At 39.5% G+C, this 26,069-nt stretch overlaps 1 protein-coding gene across 3 annotated transcripts in view; it reads left to right on the forward strand.

Annotated features, from left to right (window-relative positions):
* Positions 1-26,069, forward strand: part of Zdhhc8 (zinc finger DHHC-type containing 8) — a 46,630-nt gene that overhangs the window by 15,198 nt on the left and 5,363 nt on the right. Inside the window, exons 5-8 of one of the 3 annotated variants that reach the window (XM_069312200.1) lie at positions 945-1,139; positions 2,741-2,891; positions 9,714-9,743; positions 25,196-25,506. In XM_069312200.1, coding sequence (XP_069168301.1) covers positions 945-1,139; positions 2,741-2,891; positions 9,714-9,743; positions 25,196-25,506 — 687 coding nt within the window. Of the gene's footprint in view, positions 1-944; positions 1,140-2,740; positions 2,892-9,713; positions 9,744-10,977; positions 11,071-25,195; positions 25,507-26,069 lie in introns of all 3 variants that reach the window. The other 2 variants (XM_045726381.2, XM_045726382.2) reach the window with 2 other exon arrangements.

The following is a 26,069-nucleotide window of genomic DNA, read 5'->3' on the forward strand; positions in this document are numbered from 1 at the left end:
GCTAGTCATTTTGAAGGTACCTTACCTTGAGGTGCTTCCGGGGCTTAGCGTTCCCACGGCCCGGCCGTCGACCAGGCCTCCTGGTTGCTGGACTGATCAACCAGGCTGTTGGACGCGGCTGCTCGCTGCCTGACATATGAGTCAGAGCCTGGTTGATCAGGTATCCTTTGGAGGTGCTTATCCAGTTCTCTCTTGAACACTGTGAGGGTTCTGTCAGTTATGCCCCTTATGTGTAGCGGAAGCGTGTTGAACAGTCTCGGGCCTCTGATGTTGATAGAGTTCTCTCTCAGAGTACCTGTTGCACCTCTGCTTTTCAACGGGGGTATTCTGCCCATCCTACCATGTCTTCTAAGAGGTTGTCAAAAAAATGGTGGAAGGATGTGATGAACAAGTCTGTGAGGAAGTAGGGTTTTAGTGTGAAAAGAGTATGCAAAGTGGTTGAGAAGGTGGCTAAGTGACAGTAAAAGGGGAGTAATTATTTATCATGTTTGCATATGAGAACACACAAAAAGCACCTAATCTTATGAAGTAATGAGATGGTTAGATTGTTGAGATTGTTGATGATTAGCTGTGGTATGTTGGTGCTGCTAGTTCTTCATGATGTTATGTGGTGTGCAAGACATTGAGAATGGATTTGTGTTATCATTTAACATTATTATCGTTCTCTTCCATTACTGCTCTTATATATCTTCTCGAGTGATTCCTCCCCCACCTTGTAATTATTAGGATATATATCAAAGCCTCTAATAAGTTATATTAAAACCTGGTGAACCCTAATGAGGAGTAGAATAAGCGTGATAAAATTAATTACACCTCTTTATGTATGTAGTGAGTTAAATAAAGATTCTGGGATGATTACATTGGAACGAGACTGTGTTGATGTTAATGTGTGTGGTACAACCTAATTTTGTTTATACGCACATATTTTAATTTCCAAATTACAGCATGGTGGTGATGGGAGTCATTGCTCTTCTCTTAATTCCCATTCTGGGGCTCACGGGGTTCCATATGGTTTTGGTTAGCCGAGGGAGAACTACAAATGAACAAGTAACTGGCAAGTTCAGAGGCGGCTATAACCCTTTCTCCCGAGGATGCTGCCGAAACTGCTGTTTTATTCTATGTGGCCCACAATACCCTAGGTAAGTTTAGCATGTGGCACATTGTAATAGATGCATGGCATGTGTGCTAAATCGGCTTTTTCCTTATTGTTTAATATCCGAGGTTTTCCCTTTCATGTCCATGACTGTATAGGCAATAATTAAGTAATTCCCTTTAATAACTATGCCAAGTGAAAATGAGAGACTGTGTGCACAAGTAATTTTATATGAACAGATGATATGCAGAACTTGTTGGGAAAATTGGAAAGAATTATAGTTAGTCTCATTATTTCAGCCACTTTAAAAGGAATTTTAATTCTAAGGTTATCAGCATCTTCAGTTATGCTGCTGATGCCATGTTCAGCAGTATAAAAAATATTTAAATATTGTAATGAAAATAGATTGTGAGAGATGAGTTGTTCCCCTTGTATGGGGAAAAAAAAAGTTAATATTTTGATCATAGAAATTCATGGAGAAAATTGTTATGAATTTGTTAAATGCTTAAGTAGAGAGAGCTTAAGTTTCTTTGGAAGATATGTGATTAGCTTGGTTGTAATAGTGATGGGGGCTTGTGGGTCTGCAAACAGCAGCAGTAGTTGTGCGATGGATCACATAGCTGCTAGGACAACCTGACCTCAAGCCACACTGTAAGGCTTGAAGACATATCAAATGCTATTGTATGTTTAAGAGACTTGTAAAGCTTGAAGATTTCCTGAAGCATTTGACAAGGGGTTCGCCATGTTGTATTGGCTCTTAAAGGTGAACTGGTTGTTACTGGTTTATACCGAGAAGAAAGAATGTGTCAACAGACAGAATTTGTCACTGTGAATTGGGGAAAAATGTAGGGCAGAAACACACACATACATCTTCTTGAGGTTATCGTGAGATGATTTCGGGGCTTAGCGTCCCCGCGGCCCGGTCCTCGAATAGGCCTCCTTTTTGTTACATACCCTCCCAGGAAGCAGCCTGTAGCAGCTGTCTAACTCTCAGGTACCTATTTACTTCTAGGTGAACAGGGCATCAGAGTGAAAGAAACTGCTTATTTGTTTCCGCCTCCAAGGGGGGACGAACCCGGAACCTCAGGACCACGAATCCCGAGCGCTGTCCACTCAGCTGTCAGGCCCCTCTGCTTTATTACACTATATAGGTACACAATCGACTTGAGAATGGTCCAGGACAGACCGAAATGTCGTCGTCCCTTCACATTCTAGTGTGTGGTCTGGTCATTATATAGGTACAGTGTAGGGAAAAGATAAAGAGAGGTAGTAGGGCAGTGTGTGGTAGTAGAAGAATGCATCGGACGAGTAGGTGATGTGTAGTGAGAGTAGCCAAACACTTACCAACGTGGAAGTAAAAGGGTCGCCCCCATTTTCCTTTCCCGGCTTTAGTGCTTTCTTGGGCTGCTGATGTCAAGTGCTCAACTATCTTTAGTAAATGCTCACATAGTCTTTTTTTTTTTTTACACAAGTATTTTGGAAATAAATATTTTAAAATACACAAACATGTTTCAGAAATTTAGTTCGAGTATGATGATTTTATTTTGATTTTATTTTTCTGATTATTTTCTATAAGAAAAGCTTCTCTGCTTTTTGGTGTGTGTTTTGTTTCTGTTCTTAATATGCTCAAGGTGTTGCTTGTTACAGTATCAAACGGCCAGCCAAATATATAGGAAGATATAAGTTCAAACCTTCATCAAGTCCACCTGCACCGGTCTCCACAATCACAAGTCAGAGTCAAGTGCGAGTCTACATGGACAATGGTGTCCAAGCCCCAAATTCTACTGCCTACAGCCAAGTGAGTATCACCTAAATTATATCTGCCACCCTTAAAATGGAAAGAATAATTGAAGTATTTGTAACACCTACATTGGTGTAAATTGTGTGTGTGGGGAATCGGTTCAGTACAAGTGTACTTATTTTTCCAGTAGTGTATACTGTATTTGTTTCTATACAGTATACAGTATATGCTTATTTTAGGTATATACAGGTTTCCTCTGCAACTTTCTCCTCTGCTTGGTAGAAAATAAAAAAGGATAGTCCACAAGCCTTCAGTGCATGAAGCAATTCTTGGTGCTCTCATGTGCTTGAAACTTATTCCTTCAGCGTGCGTGACATTGTCTCTTTGTCAATCGTTAAGCCCAACCATGCGTCTTTGAACCAAATTGTATTAGGCACACTTCAGTATTAGAATGCACACTGCTCCTCGACACCCTCCCTATACAAACTGTTCTCTAAACCAGCTTGTGTGTTACTTTACAACACTAAACGTATGTGTCACTATTCACAATCAGTCCCACAACATCAGCAAATGAATCATTATTCGATAATTATGTCTGTTCCCCTCCCCCCCTCTTTATGTGAATCTTAAAATTTATATGTCAATATTCAACAACTGCAGTAATGTACTTGTGTGGTAATCATTGACATTATTTATCCAACATGCGGCACAACATACACATTCTTGTCCATTGAGTGTATAAGTAAGTTTTAGATTCACTCTCACATTTACTCTCACACTCACTCACATTCACTCACTCTCACACACACTCTCTCTCACTCACCAATGCTCATTATTGTATAATCATTCTTGATCATCAGTGCATGTTTATCTCCACTCATGGATGCCAACATGTATTATTCATTGCTAATGGAACCAATTGCCAACTTATTCATCATTCCTGGTACTCACCGTGAATGAAGTCCTTCATCAGCACTGTAAATATTGCTGGTCATCTGAGTTGTGTACATAGTCTTCATCATGTTTAGTTTATAGAAAGGCAATCACGTCTTGTCGCTAATATGGCGAGGATGGAAACGCCTCATGGTCTCCTTGACCCAAGTCACCCTCCACACCGAAACACTTGATTTTCATTACTGCTTTTGTGGTTTTGATGGGTTGTTTTTATCTCGAGTTGTTCTGGATCGCCATAATTTCCATTTCGTGTATTGCTGTCCTGTGTCTAGACTGATGGTTTCCCACCCTTTTGAAAATGGGAAATGGGGCTAGGTACGGGGAAAGACGGTCCAATTTTTCTTTTGTAATATATTTCTATGTGCAGCAAAATAGGTTTGGCAGAACCACAAATGTGTACAGTAATTAGAATATTTAAGGTGTGGTGGATAGCTAAACTGTTGAACAATGTTGGTAGATTGATCAGCAGAATGTGTCGTGCCACAAAATTTAGTGATTTTATACCATTTTATTAATAGGTATATGTATTAATAATAGGTATTATTATTATTATTATTATTATTCCTAGGTTTGAAAACATTTTAGATTTTAACATTTATACTTCTTTGTGTTTTTTAACTGGATTTTGTATGTGTTAAAAGCAAGAATTAATGAAGAAAACAAAGGTTATTTTGAGTCCTTCTTAAATTAGAGTTACGTTTTCCTACTTTCATTCGCATCTGTGTAAAGTAGATGAGAGGCATAAATATTTGAGGATTATATGGTCATTTTAATATTTTGTTTTAAGGAAGTTAAGTTAGAATGTCGGCATTCAAAGAAGCACCTTGCAACGATTTATCGTTTCAAACTGCTTTAGGCCGTAAGAGGAATTGTGCCGTTCATCAAGTGCATACATTTATAGGCTTTTGCTTTTATGGTATAATTTAAATTCTCAAACCTTCTTGCTTACCCGAAACATCCCGCCTCATCAATATCATATATTTTTGTTCAGGTCTTTTGATGTTTCATGGGGGGCTATTAATGTTTCAATTTGTTTAAATTGTATTTACACCCTGTTTATATACAGGCATACAGTAAAAAAAATTGCTTCACTACTGTGATGTGTAAAGAATTTTCTTTCTGGTACTGCATGGTCTTTCTCTGTGGCCTGGCCCCTCAGTAGTTCCCCGGTGCTCTACGGCAACCACAGAACTATGGCTGCCGTGTTATACTCAAATAATATGGCGGTTGAGACATAACCAATCACAGGCGAGTAGGCCTCTGACGTCATGCCAGACAGAGGAGCACCAGCCGTGCTTGCAGCAGGCTCAGTTCTCTCTCAGACCCAGACCGGACACCAGGACCAGCATCCGGTGTGCTCATAGAGGTACGGGACCATGGGGATCTGAGTTTGACCAAAAATCAAGTAAACTACCTAAAAAGTGCCAAAAACCCAGTAACTACTTAGAAGGTACAGGCAAAGCAAAACAAAATTACTCAGTTAGATTAAGGAGAGAAAAGATGGAAACAAGGAAAATGGTACTTGGTGTGACATCTTCAAGAGAAAACTGGACTGTTTTCTAAGAGAAGTTCCGGATCAGCCGGACTGTGGTGGGTATGTGGGCCTGCAGGCCGCTCCAAGCAACAGCCTGGTGGACCAAACTCTCACAAGTCGAGCCTGGCCTCGGGCCGGGCTTGGGGAGTAGAAGAACTCCCAGAACCCCATCAACCAGGTAGTTTGCCCTGTGTCAACAGGTCTTATATCCAAGTGTGTCAGCAGATGACAGCTCAGGTCACCCAAGGATTCTACTTGTCTGCTTACCTTAGTTATGTCATGCTGCTGATCTCCGCAGGAATGAAGAGCTAAGAAGAGCAGGTACTTAGCATTACTGGGGCTACCTAGAAAATGCATTTCATTACATTTCTTGGCGTGACCAAGACTTTATTTCTGGCCTGGCTCTCGGTGCCTTGTATAGGCACTGTATCCCAACAGTGCCTTGTATAGGAAACTGTCTTTGGGTTAAAAGAAATGGACTAAAAGGAACAGACAGAAGGCTAACCTATTTATTGAGAAGGACAGAAACTCGGAGCTAGAGGAAATATGATAAGCAAATAGCAACACCTCATTCCAATGTCTGCAGCCAAATCTAAGCCAACAGGAGGGCCACATCTGCAAAGTTTCAGACAACCAGGAAGATGCTCAAGATCTCAACAAGACAAGGGCATTGTAATACTAGCTGAAGATGATCCCACAGCAAGGCTGATCCTGGGAGAGAAAGGGAGCCTGTCCCGGAGTCTCAGACAAACCCCAACCACATCAATAACTGGTAAGGAGTCAAGCAAAACTTTTGCTAGTTGATAGGAACCGAAATCACACCAGTTGGGTAGGCACCAACTCCCTGACTGACTAATAACTCTGCCTGGAAGTCTAAACTAGCCAGATATATCAAACTCGGATGCCCAGGACTCAGAGGTTGTAAAGCACCACATTAGTTTGGTGAAGATTCGGGGTGCCAAGTTTAAGTCAAACAGAAGAGCCCGAAATACTGTGTGATTGTATCCATAGGGAAGACTGGATACAGTTTTAGAATCTTAGACAGTGAAGAGCTCCTGGAAATCTGGAAGACTGCAAAATGTGATACTTGTATTCAAGGAAGGAGACAGACATGAGGCCTGGAATCAAAAACATCTTGGTGAAATGCAACCACTATCCACTGTACTGGAAAAAATAATAGAAGAGGATCATTGAAGACCTGGAGAAGACAAATTTTGTAACAGAGAACATGGATTTTGAGGGAAAAAGTTGTGCTTGGCTAAACTGAAAGTCTTTTATGAGACAGTCGCGAATATAGGACAAGAGGAAGTAAACGAAGTAGAACTGCAATACTAGGCCTCATAGGCACACTCCACTATGCTTAATAGCCACAGCATATATAAATATTTTTCTTGTATGCATCTTCAAACTTAAATTGCTAGAATAAATTGTTAACATTAATTACTAATTTATTTAGGTCTAGTTTTTTTTACCAATACTATATAGAGTTTTATAATAAGCATATTTTGGTTACATTTGGTTGTGAGGTTAATTTTTGCTAAAAATATAACATAGAACAAATCTATATTATGTACAGTACCTCTTTACAAATTCAGACCTCACTATAATGGATCCTTCTAAACAATGAACTAAATTCACTCATCAGCTTCTTCCTCCAAAATTCAAATTTAAAAACAAAAATTAATAAAATAAATAAAAATTTAAAGAAGAATGTAGTGAAATTCAGATTAGACATTCAACCCCCCACACCTGAAAATATTAGAAGTGGCGACATTTTGATCCATCCTGGACCATCAAGTCGTGTAAAGAACGAGTGGTAGAGAAAGTCAATATGTAAGGTGAGAATGTGAGGTGACAGACAAGAACGTAAGAAGTATAATAATAGGAATAAAGGAAACTGCAGTAGGCTTAGTGGCAAAGAGAAAGAGATGAAATAGTTGTGCGAGTTGGGTGGGTAATTTCCAGCCTGGTTATTGTGACTTACTGTCCAAAAATCCGGATTGTCGGTTCAGCGCATGGAGTTATTTCCATCAGATCGTATATTTTTACTCATTTGCAAATACATATTCAGAATAACACATTTGCTGGGTATATTTAAAATTGTATTTTACTAACCTTGTATTCTACTTTAAATTGCACAAACCAGTTTCTTTGTGGCCTTTTTACCGAGGCATCCAGCCGTACTGTCAGGGCCTGATGGTGGCCACGTATTTACCTTCTGCACAGATGTGCCCTCACTTGTTATTCAAGCGTTTTACTGAATATTCTTCTAATATATTATTATTTGTAAGTTAGTCATGTTGTGCTGCTAGAGTAGTATAGTATCGGAACATCAAACATGGGTGAGAGGACTTTCGTACCACGGATATGTAGGCAGAGTTGTTAGAAAAACGTGATCGTGGCCAGGCAGGAAAGCCACAACCAGAGGAGTATAGCAGGAGAAAAAAAAAGGTCATATATTTTGTGAATAAAATAAAGAGCATTGGTGAAAAGAGAAGTGACGTAAAAACATTGCCAAATCTTCTAGCCATGAGGATTTAGATGCTGGTATTTACCAATGGTTAATGCAACACTGTAACCTGGGGATGAACCGTTAAGTCTGTAGATGAGACTTGATATAAACATTAGACATTGAGGAATTCAGGGGCGGTTCAGGGTGACTACAAAAGTTTACCAATCGACATTACATAGTGCTATAAGTGCATTTTGCTGTCTGTTATCAAGACCAGGTAGGTGAACAAATAGTCTTATTTTTTGTGCTTTATTATTTATAGACACAAAACCCTTATATATTATTTGTGTGCCTAAATTGCATAAACATTTACTGTGGTGATAAATAGCCCCAAAAGGGGCACATTTCTGGATATCTGGCTTTCATGCAAATCTGGATCAGATCCAAAACTATAAAATTTGGATTTTGGAGGTGTTACTGTACATTAGAATTAACGAATTATCTTTCAGTACATAAAATAACAATTTTGACAAATTATATTTAGAGCAAATTTGGCATGCCAGGCAACTGGGTATTATATGCCTTACCATGAGGTGACATTGCCGTGGTTCCAAAGATCACCGTCCCTGCTGTTGGGCCTCTGATCACACCACCTAGTCGACAAGCTGTTGGCACAGCTGCATATACTGTAGTCTGATATAGGCATTATATATATATATATACTGTATATAAATATAATATATATATACAGTATATTTTTTTTATATTTTGGTATATAATATATAAAATATATATATTGTAATTTATTCTGTATTTTGCAACCATTACCTACTAATTCAGTTCTTGTAAGGATGCTGGGTGTGAAATAGGGGTTGGTTGAGCCATAGTCAAACTTACACATAAACTAATTTTTTGTAAATTTTGCTTTGGGAAACACTTGCTATTAGAGGATGTTGGAAGGGTTAACCCGGCAATTTTAAGCTGACGTAAAATTAAGTATTTGGTGTAATTCGTTTATCAATTAACTCTTATAACATTGTTCGTAGCATATAAGCTTGGGGAGGCAGAGATACATTTTTGCTACTTTCATATTATGATTGGATTGCAAGAAATAATTTATTTTTTGCCATTTTATTTCAATTTCAGATTTAGAACACTTGTTGGTAAATTGTATATTTGGCGTAACCATAAATGGTATATTTAGCATGTCCACGAAGGCACGAGAAGAGGGTGCCTGGCCTCGGGTGCCTACGCCCCAAGCCTGGCCTCGGGCGCCTACGCCCCAAGCCTGGCCTCGGGCGCCTACTCCCCAAGCCTGGCCTCGGGTGCCTACGCCCCAAGCCTGGCCTCGGGCGCCTACGCCCCAAGCCTGGCCTCGGGTCGGGCTTGGGGAGTAGAAGCACTCCCAAAGCCCATCAAGCAGGGTTAACTTTACTGTCAGTCGTGTTTGACTGTTAGGTTAGATAAACCCTCGATACAATATTTGCAATATTTTGCCATACTGTGGGACCATTGTATATTGTTTTTATAGTCTAGAATAGATCAAGCATGTGACGTGTTATTTTGTCGTGTGTATTAATGTAATACGAGTAGAATTTAACGAGTGATCATAGTTACAAAGAAAAGGAATCAAAATTAGGTAAACAAGTTACAAAGCGGGAAGATAGGTGTATGACTTATGAAAGGGAATACAGGTAGGTGTATACCATTCATTAAAGGAAATTCAGGTATGGTATATGACTTGGGAAAGGGAAGACCAACAAATTAGGATATAGGTATCGTGAAGGTTATTTTGTATCTTTTTTTTTCACCCACAAGTTTTGTTGTGTGATGGAATATTTTTCAGCTTACTCACTTGTATGCTTTAGTGGGAATAATTAAATTAGAAATAGGTAACGGGTGGGTTTGCATGACCATAAAACTGGTTTTTGTCCCACAGGATACGGCAGGCTTGATTACTCAGGACAATGTAAGTACTTTTGCATGGTGTCTTAGAGGATGTGCATGGTGGGTTGTGCATTATGTACACCCCACAGCATGTTTAATAGTAATTAATTATCAGCCTATAGTTAATTGGTGCATGGTGATGTGCATGAGTATATTGTTTGGGCTCCAGTGCCTGCCTTACCCATTCATCCATGCCTGTACGTCCCTCCTGCTTCCCCACTACACGACCTCACTTACCCCCCCCCCCCACCAACCCTGACCTTGTTCTCTTGCGCCAATAGCTTGGTGATCATCTCCTGGGTTGTTTACTGACCAGCTGTGGTGTTATATTTCTGGTCAAAATTTATTTTTGCTATGAATTTATAATGTACCGTAGTTTATTTTGGGTTGAGAATTCTAGGGGGCGTTGACACACAAATTAGCGGCAGTATTTTTCAGGGACATTAAGCCCCTGCTTTTTCTTGACGAAGGTCATTATCATTAACAATTACTTTCAAGGGGTGATATGTTCCCCCTACTGCCAATATTTTTAGTTCCTTCTCAGTTACATATACTGTACGAGTATTAGTCAAAATTTAATTTGGGTTATATTTGGCTGAGCTTTGTAAATTTACAGTTTGGTAAATTTCTCTCCCAATAAGCTTTGTTCGGTAGAGTATGGTGTAGAGGTATCTTTGGAGCAGCTTTAATCTTCTGACGGTTGTTAAGTTGGGTATTGCCTAAGAGTTCACCTTTGGAATGTTATGGCCAATGTGCCCATCCATTTTTCTTTTCCCTAATTTTTAAGCCTTCTTGGATTGATACTTAACTGTTACTGCAGTGAAGTGTTTATATAAGTTGTTTGAAAGTCAGAATCGTAACTGTCAACACCCATCAGAGGACCCACTGGCCAGGGGGAAAAGATGAGTGGGAGGTAAAGTCAGTGGTGTAAAGGCTTGGTTGTTTGCCTGATGTTGCAGATGATGGAGTTGCCTCACCCTGACCCCAGCAGCAGGTGGCTCCAAACCACCGTATAGCCTTCCTTCCCCCGTTAGTGCTCAACCCCAGTGCTCTCTCCGGGCCAGTCAGGCTGCTCCACAGGTGAGTTCCACACCATGCTCCCATACCTGGCTTTCTCCTTTAATCCTTTCCTTTCCGTTCCTTTCCTTTCCTTGCCTTGTCTTCCCCCTTCCTTTCAAGAATTATGTCCGCAGATGCATTGCCTTTCAGCGTGATGTTCCTGTATATTCATGACGTCCCCATTTGTGATTTTACAGTTTCTATCCCCGCACAAGGCAGCCATCTGTACCTCGGAAGATGTATTGCCTTTGCACCCTGGAGTTTTAATGCATAATTTTAATATTACTGAAGTGAGTATGTATACCACTAAAATACCACATGTATACCCCCCCCCCCTGATACAATTGCATAATGTTTCATGCTAGTTTTTTATTTTATGGCATCATCCTATTTGTTCTTTTGCCTGTTTGTGATTGCATTGTCATGTGCCTTCTCCCCTTCCCTCCATCTTGGTCCATAATCAATATTACTACTATAGTGCAATCTAATCTTAATGCAATTGCAAATACTACATAGTGTTTTTAATCCAAGCCGATGTTTATTTCTATTCGGTCGTGTGTTCACTTTATTTTAATTATTTTTGGCTATCGTTGAACTTTGTATTAGAACAAAATATGGATGTTGGTTAGGCTCTTTGATTCTTGTCATCCATGAATACTGTATGAATAGATCTATGAATAGTGAATACATGTGAATATGAATACATCCATGAATAGTGACATTCTGTGGAATGGCTCTATTATTTATTTGTTATGGATTAAGGGCTTGTTAGTGTAATGTCAATATGAAAGAGTGGCAACACTGTACCCAATACTCATTAATGTGAATTTGGCATCAAATCATGATTTGGAAAGATTTTGATATATATAAACCCTGACGCAATTGACGATCACAAAACACTGATCAATTTTATGTGGAAAATCCACAGAGAAATGTGAAAGGAAGTGAATGTTTCGGCCTGATTAAAGCCGTTGTCAACACCAGACTGTTGACAACTGGTGTTGACAACTGGTGTTGACAACTGGTGTTGACAACGGCTTTAATCAGGCCGAAACGTTCACTTCCTTTCACATTTCTCTGTGGATTTTCCGCATAAATCCTGATATTAGGTATTTTGGATAGTTCTCTGCAGATGTGAAAGACAGTACAGAACAGTATTTATACGTTATCAGATGTACAAAGATCAACGAGCTTTACTTTTAGAACAAGAAGTAAATTATATTCGTTCTGCAATAATTATTTTCGTTCTTGCTAAGATTTTGCTTAGTTTTCTAATTAAAATTTTCCTTCCGCAATCTAGCAGGTGTTGTAAAATATTCTTAAAATTATTGCTGAATTAAAATTTTTGCATATACTGTACTGTATATACAGCTTTAAGAAAGGAAGGTCATTTTGTATTTGAATCGCCGTATTTACGTTAAAAAATCCTATCTTGATATTTTAAAGAAAATATACACACAGTTTAGTTTTCGATGTTCAAAAGAATTTTCTTTTAATTTCAATGTTTCGACGATAAAATTAAATGATTTGTATTAATTAGTATTACACTTTCTGATTTTCACGGGGTGAGGAGACATCAGCTCGATTGAAAATATTAAAGTACAGGTACTGTAATTTTGGTAAGGAGGATTATAGACATGTACTCATACACCAGTATGTTTTGTATTAACATACATCATGTAGAATCACCAACATTACACTTCAGCGAAACCTCCACAGCAGAACGCCACCACACCACGAACACGTGGTGGATGGTGGCGTGGAACACGAACAAGGGGACACATGTTGAAACTTAGTACCCAGATGAGCCACAGAGATGTTAGAAAGAATTTTTTCAGTGTCAGGGTAGTTAACAAATGGAATGCATTAAGTAGTAGTGTGGTGGAGTTTGACTCCATACACAGTTTCAAATGTAGATATGACAGAGCCTAGTAGGCTCAGGAATCTGTACACCAGTTGATTGACAGTTGAGAGGCAGGACCAAAGAGCCAGAGCTCAACCCCCGCAAACACAACTTGGCGAGTACACCATGCCCATATACCCACTGCCCATAGATTTGGCATGTCTGCTCATCACGATAACCTTCCTCTGTTGACCAGACCACACACTAGAAGTTGAAGGGACGACGACGTTTCGGTCCGTCCTGGACCATTTTCAAGTTGATAGACTTGAGAATGGTCCAACCTTCCTCTTTTTTTTCCTCCTGCCCTCTAATTCACTTCAGTGTACAGTATACCACTCACAACATCTTTGTTTCGTATATGTCCAAGCCTCAATGTGCACTCTTAAGACTGAATACTGTATTAAGTTTCCTGCTGTGCACCTCTCCATGACAAAGGCATCTTGGGGTTGTTCAGTGTCTACCGGTCCAACTCTTGTGTTTCATCATGCTCGTGTTACACCGTTGGCTTGTATCAGTGTACAGGGGTGAGCACTACCACTTGTTCGTGCCACACAAGTGTCTCATCACTAATCGGTCATGCAGCCTTCCACCTACATTTTACTTGGGTATTATTGCTAACCATAGTTAATTTATAAGCTTAAATTGCTATTTGCAAATGTGATCAGCAGGGATTGAAATTTTTTTATAAGGATAAACAAAATATTATTCAAAGTTTCTAGGTCCTTTAGTGTTGTCATTCTTAATACAGTATCAGCCACCAAAAATGTGATCCAACGGATCTTTTTCTGTACAGTCTCTTAACTGCTTAAATTACATCATAACTACATGATCCATAGGCTGGTGTTCATGGCATGCCGAAGCATTGTTGAAACACCAATATTGCCTGCACTTGGCTTTTTTTAACACTGCTATCATTTGTTTGAAAGTCTCTTGTCTCCTTACCAGAAATGCTATGAAACCAGGTAACAAAAATTCATGAGTAAATCATCTATTATTAGCATGGTAGAGGAAGTATGTGCATGCCATTTTCTAGATACCTAGGCCATTATGCCTTAATTTTTTTTTTTAATCTCTTAGAGCCATCTGCATTGGCATACACATTGGCTGAATTTCACCAGCTTTAAAGATTGGCTTATTTTCCTCTGTTCAGGGTTACAGCCAAGGTTACAGAAACCATTCCTCTCCACAAAAAGCCATTGTTATTTACATAAATCTGAAAACATTAAATGTGTGCATACACTCCAAATACTGCAATTCATTTTTAAATGGCTGCGCACTGTGCATCATTTAATGCCAAATTTTTCACAAATAAATTATCTCCTTACCAATTTAATGCCATTTTTTTTAATTATTGGCATTGGCCAGAACTTGCATAACATTGTAAATTTGGCAGTTATGAATATGTATCTACTGCATTCTTGACTGGCTTACTGCCAAAAGCTTTGGCAGTACTCTGCTGCTGCATTAATCACTTATACTCTGCCTCATTTGAGTTCATGTTTTGTGACTGAGCATTATCTTATTTGAACCTTTTCTGCAAAAACAACAAATGCTTGGCAAAATACTTTATTATCATATCTTGCTGGTTTTTAGTCTTGGAAATGGTGCTAGTGTTAATACCAAATGCATTTTCCAGCCTATTGCCCCCACTCTCCTTTTCCCTAGATCATGTCTCCAATAATTTAATTTCCTTGTCCGTTGTAAGATGCTCCCTCTTACTTCCTCTACCTTGTCTACTGTCACTGCAAGACATCTTTAATTTTCACACATAATGACACATGCAGAGAAAGATGACTGAAAGTATAACAAGAACCCGTCGGCTGCTCATACACGTAGTTTTCAAAATGTGAGGCCAGGGCTTCTCGTGTCAGTAAGTATTAGGCTGCCAATGGAAAAGAAGCCACATCCTACTTACTGTAATTTTATAATGTTAGTCCACTTTACATGCAGCAAATAGTTTGAAAAGAACAGACCTGAATTTATGGTGTAATAATTTCAACCTTCCTTCCTTGCCTAGTTCGGTACATTGCAATTTTTAACAGAACTGACCCAACTGTAAAAATGGTGGGGGGTTTAGTAAAAATTCAAGCACTGTAGTGTTGAAGTTTTCTAAGCATCAGCGTTGATAGGTTAGGCAGATTACATCGGTGCAGAGGATTCTGGTTAGGGAAAACAGCTGTATTTTTGACCGAGAGTCAAAATTTTTGTAAAATGTAAAAATATAGTTGCTAATGCAGTACTAGAGAATGCTGAATAATTCCAGATTCTCTGCCCATTTGTTGAAAATTCACGAAAGTTTGGGTATCGCTTCTGGATCTATAGCAATTTTTTCTATATTCAAATTATTCCTGAATTTTTAGATTATCACCATATGACTTGTTTCAAGATTTCTTCTACTCTTACACCTTGACCATGCCTTTTGTGATAATTTGATCGATATGGCTGTTGCTAGTAGTGGCCCGCAGGCCAACAGAAAACACAAACCCAGCTGATTTAGTACTTCCTGCAGAAAAATGTCTAATTCCCCCGTGAAGACTTCAACCATCATTCTGACGATATTTGTATTATTTACTAGGAGGATGTTAAAAAAAAGTCACGGGTCTCTGATATTCATTCTGTACAGTGTTTTCTGTTGTGTTTATGGAAAGTTACTAATCATTGAGTATTTAAGCATAAAGAGCAAGCACACCTACAGTAGTCATGCAGTGTTCAGAATTTAGCGAGACTACAGCAAGCTTCAGGGTTGATAATCGGCTGGATTTAGCTTGAAAGGTCATTTGTTTTGTGTAGAGGAAAAAGTTAATTTGGCCATTTTTATTCGTTACTATTGCATTGCATTTGTATTGCTGTACAAATGATAACATTAATAAATTCATTTTCAATATATTTCTTGAATTGTCGTGCTTTGCTAGCATGTTAAGCATGCATTAGCCTAAATGAATGGCTTTAATTATATTCCTTGGCTTACTGTTGTAAATCCACGACATGTTGTTAAGTATTTCTGCATGATATTTTGGCCTGCCAGGAACTGCATGATCTGGCATTACGTCATATGTACAAAGCTGTGTTTACTGTTTTTAGTGTTGACACCTCTTTAATGAGCATTAATAAGAGCTTGGGTATGAACATGCATGCATATCACAGCTTGCAATGTGGGAAAAGACTGCATGACCTAATTAGTTACGGAAGAAAAGGCTTAGCACAAAGGGATTAGAATTCACACATGATCCAGTTGGTCTTCCCCAAGGTATTAATAATACCTGGAAAACATACAAAAATGAGATAATTATTGGCAGTAGCTTTTTAACATCTATTTTATACTTTATATTTTAAATCTTGTGAAATGTAATGAAGTTTTATAATCTAAGAGAAATTATTAAAGATACAAAGAGTATAAGTCCCAGTGAGGTACGTACAATGTAAACAAAATTGTATATATTGGTAATAGAAGAATTTAAACATTTTGTGTCGAGAGGAGAAGATTTACGTGCATTTTGTGCGTGAGTGAGCAATTGCCTATAGTACCTGCTCCTATTTGTAGGCACACGAAGTGAGATTTGTTCATGGTGTCTTTATATCTTTATTTACATAACGTTTATTCCAGTCGGCTATTTCTTTAATAGTGAAAAAAATGCTTAATGTTTTAATGTTTCTCTGCTGCTGCTTTGTCATTTATAACAACCAGTAAGGCCTTGTGTTCTGCTAATTTCTGCATTTAAAAATTTCATCGTCTTGTACCCCTTTGCAAATTTACTCTATTTGTGGTTACCGTATATTTTTTTCTCGAGACTCGAGGCATTGTTTGTGGTTCGTATTTCTTTGCTCGGGCCTTTGGCCTTTGGAACATTAAGTTTTCTTGTTGGATGGGACCGTGTGCTCAGTGGCCAAGAAGGTTTCTTGGAAGGTTTCAAGGGGTTTGTGAAGCCCCCTGTCTCTGCTACATGATACCTTACCTTGAGGTTACCTTGAGGTGCTTCCGGGGCTTAGCGTCTCCGCGGCCCGGTTGTCGACCAGGCCTCCTGGTTGCTGGACTGATCAGCCAGGCTGTTGGACGCGGCTGCTCGCAGCCTGACGTACGAGTCACAGCCTGGTTGATCAGGTATCCTAGCCAAGGGACAGGCTAAGAATGTCTCGGACTGGAGTCTTGTTGTGATACACAGCCATTCACCCTCTGATTTGACTTCCTGTTGGGGAATGAAGCTGGGATCATTAAATTTAACTCCATAGGTTGGACTCCTCTTTGTGTTCGTGCTGTTCCATTAATATTGTAGCCATTGCAATTTAGTCAGTCAATTCTAGCTAGGGATGCCTTGTCATTATATGTCTTTATATTTTATTTGTATTTGCATACAACAGCTGCATATTGTGTGTGTAGTCGGGTGTGGTTACCATACAACAGCTACATATTATATGTGTAGTCAGGTGTGGGTACCATACAACAGCTGCATATTATGTGTAGTCAGGTGTGGGTACCATACCTTGTGTTACCTTGTGGTGGTCCTGGAGGATCACAGTGTCTCCACAGCCAGTCTCTAGTCAAGCCTTCTGGTTGGTGGTCAGGCCAACTAGGCTGCTAGATGTTGACCAGCCCACACACTAGAAGGTGAAGGGACGACAACGTTTCGGTCCGTCCTGGACCATTCTCAAGTCAATTTGCGAATGGTCCAGGACAGATTGAAGCGTCGTCATCCCTTCACCTTCTAGTGTGTGGTCTGGTCACATTCTTTAGCCACGTTATTGTGACTCATTGCCTGCATAGGCTGCTAGATGCTGCTGCTGCTGCTGCTCACAGTTTGACATACAGTTGTCAGTTGATTGGGTATCCTTTGGAGGTGTTTATCCAGGAATTGTTACTAACCATTATCAAGGTTGGTTTAGGAATTGTTGGCTTCTTGGAATATATTTGTGAAGTATGTCGCAGAAAGTTGCAAGAGTACATACCTGTGAAGATAAGAATATTGCAACTTGAAGTTTTATCGATATATTTTCTCTTCCAGGGGGGGGTATGCAAATGGATTTAGTTAGAATAAATAATAAATATAAGAGAACCATGTTCACTTTAGTGTGGAGGGTGGTGGTGAGTGTGCATGGTTGAGAATGGAGTAAGGATGGTTGTTTAGACAGAGCCCCATTAATGATTGTTTTATATACTGTGTACTGTACACAGTTTATGTACTGTGTCTTGTCTTGATGCTCTCGTGCCACTGTGGATTTAATGCCTGATCATCTCTTGCTCATTCTCTTATTTTAGTGACAGTGTGGCCTCACTTTACATAAAGTCTTTATCTCTCGAGTAAGTTGATTAAATAAGATCAGAACTCCAAGCTTAGTGCTTTTGATAACTACTTATTTATAAAGCAAGACAAGCAGTAATGTAATTTTTCTTGTGTACCTCAACAGTGGTAAAGAATTATCTTTCTTATATTATACAGTACAAGTTATTTCAATACATGTACACAGAGCATGCACTTATGTCAATAAGTACTGTACTTGTGAACACGTGCACAGATGCAGGCACTGAATCACGTTCCAGTACGTGTGTGCACACGTGTACAACACGCTCACTTACGGATTCGCAAACAGTCAACCATTCAGTCTGTAAACAAATCCACAAGGGCCGTGACGAGGATTCGAACCTGCGTCCGGGAGCATCCCAGACACTGCCTTAATCGACTGTGTTCATTTGATGCATCACGTTATTGTGATCTCTGTGTGTCATTCAGTCTGTCTTACTTCTGCTGTCCCTTAATTACAGATTTTTAAAGAAATCAGCAGATATTAAGATACATTGTGTTTATTTCAAATTTTGTAACTAAAATTTGTATTACATCCCAAGTGGATTATATTCATGTGTCAGAATGGCTCCAAGTTGAAGTGTGTGTTATTACCAATGATGTGTTGACTCTCTCAGGGATTGCGACCACTACCAAGCCCCTGCCGTCACGGACCTTCGTGTAGCCACAATTATCATTATTTAACTATGAAGCCACGAGACTTGGAGTCTTGTCGGGGGTTAAACCACCATCGAACCTTAGCAATATAGATGCTAGCTTCCTCTAGTAAGATGGTGCTACATAGCCTTTCCCGGCTTGGTGCCTTCTTTGATAATTAATTACTGTACTTACTTCCTCTAGTAAAATTTTGTTTTGTTTTGTTATGCTTTAGTTTTACCATCATCCATGCTTGGTGCCATTTGATAATTTAGTTTCACCATGTACTTTAATCTGATGAGAGTTTTAGATTGTACCTGTGGGTTAAGTACTTGATGTACTATTTCCTGCTGCATGTTAACACACACACACTATTACTGCGATTGCCACAGGTCACCCTCATGTCTGGATAAGGAATTATATAATCAAATTTTCTTCAAAAGTAATAGATTTCTATGTAAAAGTCTTTGAGAGTACAGTACCTTGCTGTAATGTGCTATATAAGGTCAGAAAGGCAGTTTTAGTAGTTCCGCAAAGCTTCTTTCACTACAAAAATATCACCACTTTTGGGAATGTATATTTTCTAATTGTAAGTCATGATTTTAATATGATAAATATTAATTTAGTCCATTGACTTTAAGTATTTTGGTGGAGTGAGCAGATTAACTGGTCACCCCTCGTAAGAGAAGTAAACTTCATATTGTGTGTGGAGCAGCTCCCTGGGAACCCTCATACGAGATGTGTTGTAGTGTAGGTGTTAACTACCCAACAGCGCTGTCTATTTACTTTGGCATTGTACCCTCTTGGTTACCTTGACCTTGAGGTTATTCCGGGGCTCAGCGTCCCCGCGGCCCGGTCGTCGACCAGGCCTCCTCGTTGCTGGACTGGTCAACCAGGCTGTTGGACGCGGCTGCTCGCAGCCTGGTTGATCACGTATCCTTTGGAGATGTTTGTCAAGTTCTCTCTAGAACACTGTGAGGGGTCTGCCAGTTATGCCCCTTATGTATAGTGGAAGCGTATTGAACAGTCTCGGGCCTCTGATGATGTAAGTAAGGAAATTGAATTGTAAGGAAAGTAAGTTTCTTTGTAAGGAAATTGAATTGTAAGGAAAGTAAGTTTCTTTGTAAGGAAATTGAATTGTCGTTGCAAAATAATTCGGGTAGTTCTCTGTCCAATAGTATGCCAGAGCTATACGAGGTTGAATGTTGATGGCAAGGTCAGTGTGATCTACTTGACTCATATTAAGATCCTGAGTGATATTTAGGACCTTTTTGAAAGTCTTGTGACACAGAGGTAAATAAATAGCCTTCCCGATTTGGTGCCTTCTATTGACGAGTTACTTGCCGACGTGTTCATCTTAAAAGATGAAAATGAATCCAGAGATAATTTTAAAATATAGGAAACAAAGTTTCATACATGAGGCCTTGTGTATCCATGTACAGTATTTAGTCCTTATTGTAAGCAAGTTTGGCAGCATTTGCAGCATCATGTTGCTTGTATAGTGTGTCAGCAACACAACATATGAGTAGATAGTAGTAATAACTGTTAAAGAAAATGAACCATGTTTACGTAGGTGAATGTGAAGGTTTTAGGTTAATGTGATTATATTATCATTTTGTCATAATAAATAATAGGCAATTTTCAGGTTAGAAAGTAAAGACAGGGTGTGTGCATAATTACCTAAGTGTAGTTACAGGATGAGAACTACGTTCGTGGTGTCCCGTCTTCCCAGCACTCATTGTCGTATAACGCTTTGAAACTACTGACGGTTTTAGCTTCCACCACCTTCTCACTTAACTTGTTCCAACTGTCTACCACTCTTTTAGCAAAATAAAACTTTCCAATATTTTTTCAGCACCTTTGTTTCCTTAGCTTGAATCTGTGTCTTTTTGTTCGTGAAGCTGCTGGTTTGAGGAATTACTCTTTGTCAATTTGGTCGCTTCCTGTTAGTATTTTGTAAGTGGTGATCATATCACCTCTTTTCTTCTATTTTCTAACTTAGGCATATTTAATGCCTCTAGTCTCTCCTTGTAACTGTGTGTGTGTCATAGTGTTAATGAAGAGGCTATTCCAGTACTATGTAAGGAAATGAAAATGAATGTATTGGATATATCTTAGTGACCAGAATTTTACAAAATATCATACGAGTGAGCTTGAGGCAAACAAACTATTTACTGTACATTAAGATATTTAGCATTATAATCACCTACAAAATAAAATACTTAGACCGTTCTAAATAATATGGTATCTGATCTCTGATTTGCACAGAAGTGTCCTTAATAAGCTTCCCTCGCTCGCCTTTCCTTGTGTAATTATGTGTTGTGTTCATTTCACCACTTTGAATCTCCTTCATGTATTTAATATTTCATAAGCTAATACCCCTACCTGTTGATGTACAGGTATACAATTATACAACCCTGTATGGTTGTATGATTTGTATGACCCTGTATGGTTTATATTCACAAAATTTTAACTGTAGATTTGAACCACTGTGCCTATGCAGTTGATATGTACATCTGTTATATTATAAATTGTCATTAACACTTCCGTGGAAATAAACGTTCCATTTTAAGACTACTCATAGCCCGGTCGATAGAGCTTGGGTCTCACACGTGTGGGGTTCATGGTTCGAGACCCATGCAGCCCTGGTGAATGCCTGGTGAATGGAATCTGTTATATTCATTGTATAGTAGTAGTAGTAGTAGGCATCCATCAGTCTCAGGAGACTATGGAGTTGCGCTCTGGTTGTCGGTCTGGAGTGGCCTCACCAGGGCGCAAAGCCAGGGTAGGTTGATTCGGGGGAGAAGCTGTTACCCAGGCAGCAGGTATCCCCTCTCCACGACGCTGAAAGTCTCCAATAGAAAGGCATACGCCAATACGATTGGTTCCAGCGCCGTCGCAGGAACTGAGAGTTCCGGGGTTGACCTCGAAGGTGACCATTGAATACACACACGTAAACAATTGTTTACCACCTATTGTGAGAGTCCAGCATCATTACAGCCATCCTGGCTTAGCACTTTTGGTAATTGCATATTTGCTTACCACCCAGTGTGTTAATTCATAATGTCTCTTACCTCTCATCCCTCCATGTATTACATTGGTCTTCACTTCTATAATCTTTATTTCCTTTCCATACCTGGTTTTACTTAAAATTTACTTATGTTTGGTTAGTTCCTTTAGAGCAAAGTTGGGTTTTGCTGGTATCGTCTTCATTTCTAAGCATTGTTTAATCCTTACTACAGTACTGTGTTTTACTTTAGCCGATTGTGTATGTACGTGTTTCTATCACAATTTAACGTCTACGGTACAGTACAGTACATTAAAATTGTATTTTTGTCATTGCCCCCTTTTTTAATATATCTTCCACTAACTTCTATACACCCCATGATGCGTCACCTGGCTGCCCCGCACACGTTCCTGCATCCTCTGTTGTGTGTTACTCTATGGTTCAGTTTAGTTGCAGTATCTGCATACATGCAAGCACATACAATAAATGGATTTGTTTGCAACCCCCCACACAATCACATGCATATATTTTATATGTATATGTGATAACTGAATATGTAAGTGTATACAGTACATACAAATATGATACATGTATCATAAGTACAGTACACATTTTCTGCATAGATTATAGTGTGTCAGCCAATAGGACCATTTGCCTCTGTCATTGTGTAATGTTCATAAGAGTGCACTGTTATGTCAAAGAAAATAGTCATTTCTGGGGGTACAAAAACAATGATTGTCCTAAGTTCAGTGTTTTATATTGATGGAAGCTAGGATCAAGGAGGCCTGTTCGAGGACCTGGGCTGCGGGGATGCTAAGCCCCGGAATCATTTCAAGATAAGCAATATTGTACAATAGTTTTTAAAAATGGAAGTTAAATACTCTATAGATTTGCTTTTGTATGAAAGGAGAACTTTCCTGAAACTTGACCAAAACACACTTTAATAGTTGTGAGGAAGTTAGGGAAGGTTAACATTACTTTTAAATTAAGATTTAAATGTACAGTGTATACCAAAACAGAAGTATGAAAGAAAGTAAATGGTAAACGATGGAGATAGTCCAGTGTTTAAACTTTGTGTGGCACAGTGGTTGACGTTCACCCGTGTCGTGCAAGCAATTTCATTCTGTTCAAGCCCTGGGCAGAAAGGGTTAACTGAGAACCATCTACTGTTCCCACTTATGTTTAAAAAAGAAAATACTATAATGTATTTGTGACCAATATTGGGGTGGTTGTACCTGTAATTACTACTTGAACAATAAAGGTAACGAACATGTATACAGAGAGCATAGAAGCTTAAGTTAGTTTCCATATCTCTGAAGAGTATGTTGGAATTTATTGGTTTCATTTTGTACTAGTGAAATGTAAATGTATTTGAGAAAGGAGCTTTTTGAAAATAGGTTGTGGTTAGAGTTTATTGATTAACAAGTGCAATATGATCTGTTTTTCTGGAGGGGCCAAATAGTCGCTCCCTAAAGCTACATTGCTAAAGTACCCCTCCACACAGATGAGTTATGTAAGTCTTAGGAGTCGTGAATGGCTTACTATGGACCAAAACCAGAACATGGCCTTCAGAGACACAGGGAGAAGAGGATTCTTACAATTGCCATCTCCAAAGAAACATTCAGGAACTATGCGAAGCAATAAAGACAACTGCAAGATTCACAGAAAAGAACCGAGGCAGCAAATGACTCTGCAAATGATTCACTTGGTAGCTAATGCGGACCCTCTGTTTACGATTGGCTAACGGTAGGTGGCAGCACCACCTGGAGCTCGCAGGTTCCTCGTCATCAGGCCCTCAGTCTGGAGCTGAAGGACAATGAACCAACACACCTAGAAGGAAGGGAAACAAAATGGAATCACCAAAGCTCTACCTTGAAGTCGTCTTTAGATGATTTCGGGGCTTAGCGTCCCCGCAGCCCGGTCCTCAACCATGTCTCCTTTTTGTTACACATCCCCAGGAAGCAGCCCGTAGTAGCTGTCTAACTCTCAGGTACCTATTTACTGCTAGGTGAACAGGAGCATCGGGGTGAAAGAAACTCTGCATGTTTGTTTCTGCCTCAACTAGGCCATAATCCAGAGCAACAGCTGGATTGTGGGAAGTGATAGAAGAACCCCTACCTCAAGCACTTGTGGTGGATGAGTTTCATCTCGAGAAGCTTGCAATTGAGGACCAGAACCACTTAAGAGAAAAGCCACCAATTTCACTCCAACGTGAAAAGGGCCATCTCAGGGCGACCAAACATCTCGCAGAGCACTGGAAGGATGCATCGTCGATGGTTCACTCCGTGAAAATGGTGAGGATGATTATATGAATCCCCAGCTCCCTGTACTGCTGTGAGGGAGGGGGGTGGAGGGGGGCCCAGGTTCTGACTCTGGTTCCCGTAGGCCATTCAGGATTCCTAAGGCTGATGTGACTCCTCGTTTGTGGATCTTTACCCCTTAGCAAACTATCTTCAGGAGAAGCCACTGAGGCCCTACCAGAAAGAGGCATTTCATTGCAGTCAATGCTGAATTTTTCTTTCTTTTTTCAATTGGTCCTTATTGTTCATAGAAAAGGGTTTATGTTGAATGTTATTATAATGTTTTGTCCATTATATATCTTGCAAAAATTTAAATAAATCTGCAGAATACAGAACTGTGGATTTAGTTGTATTAGCTCATAAAATGCATTGTATTGTTAGGGCAATAAAATCCATTAGTGTGTTAATGCTAATTTAAAGATTTACATCAGTGAGTAAAAGACATTTGTCAGAGTAGGAAATGTTTAGCACATAAATGGATTTCTTGGAAGTCATAAGTATTTATTTAAGATTTGTGAGTGCACATGCTGTGTGAACGTATGCCTGCACATGTGTAAATGAGCATTTCTTTATAATAGTCATCAGAAGACCAAAATCTTGGCGATGTCGCCAGTATAAATTGAATTTGAAAATGATATTGCCTTCTCGAGAAGAATTGAGTTCAGGTCTATTAGGGTGCTAGGTCAGAATGATGGCCACTCTGCCAGTCGCACCCTCGGTTTGAAAAAGAAGTAGACATAGCTTTTAGACTGGTTTGTATGTGAGTGCATTTGTAAAAGAATAATTATTTGCCACAGTCTTCAGAAGAATGAAACCTTTGCCATGTAGCATTTAGGGAATGGCAATTTGTTATCACACTTTTATGCCTATGCTAATTTGCTTCTTGGCATTTTGAATGTTTCAGAACCGATTACTATGATGTTAGTGCTGTAATCTTTGACTTGTTTGATTACATCATCATTGCCTTGTACAGTATTATTATTAACAACACTGTAGTAAAGCCAGCGTATGTGAATGTTGCATAATTAGAAGCAGTGTCCAGTCTCGGGGGTTTGTTTCCAGAGTTCCTTTAGCCATTATCATGAAGCCGGCTTTTGTGTGTGAAAGCATTATTATATGCTGCTTTGCTTCATATTATTTTTAAATCCTGTATTCAGTGCTGCTATTTATTAAGATTTCGTCCAAGCTGCTATTGTTGTTAACTTTGTAATTAACGCTATAATTAGAGGTAGTGTTGGCTTAGTTGTAACTTGAGTATTATCTCCCTAACTGTAGCTGGTGGAGGGGGGAGGGGCTGGAGCATCGTCGTCTGTTGGTGTCGGCGCAGGCGGGGGAGGAGAGTGTGTGGAAGATGGCAGCCAGCCCCCACCGGGCATGAGCCAAAGTCAAGACTGCGAACCCACACCCCCCTTGCCTCGTCACCCTTCCAAGACTAACTTCTTCCAGCCGGATGCGCCACCTCCACACCATCACCCTGCTTATCACCACCACCATCACCATCACCCATACACCGACTCACCACGCAAGGCCAACGCAAGTCAGCAGGTAGCAAGACCACCTCGATCTCCACACACTTCCAGACCACGGTTAGTTGTTGTATAATGAAGTCAACTTAGTATACAGTACAGTGCAGGCGATGAGTCACAATAACGTGGCTGAAGTATGTTGACCAGACCACACACTAGAAGTTGAAGTGACGACGACGTTTCGGTCCGTCCTGGACCATTCTCAAGTTGATTGTGAGAATGGTCTCACAATCGACTTGAGAATGGTTCAGGACGGACCGAAACGTCGTCGTCCCTTCAACTTCTAGTGTGTCGTCTGGTCAACATACTGTACAGTACTATGTAGTGAGTTTTTATTGCTATTCATTGCTCGGTAAAGTCATATATATATATATGATGATTGCCATATCAGCATCATTCCTACTGCATAGGATTTAACACAGATTCAAATAATTCCTCCTTCAGAGGGGGTAGGTATAAGAAATAACCATTGTGGAATGTTTGCATCTAATGTTTATTAAGAATGTGTAACAGTTTTGATTAATAACATGAAAGGTTATTTAGGCTGTAGGATGGTTGGCCTTAGTCACCTATAGAAGCCATCTCCATTGATTTTTTTTTCCTAGGAGTGACCTCCTCAGTAG

Source organism: Procambarus clarkii, chromosome 71 (assembly GCF_040958095.1).
Source record: "Procambarus clarkii isolate CNS0578487 chromosome 71, FALCON_Pclarkii_2.0, whole genome shotgun sequence".
Taxonomy (NCBI): Eukaryota; Metazoa; Arthropoda; class Malacostraca; order Decapoda; family Cambaridae; genus Procambarus; species Procambarus clarkii.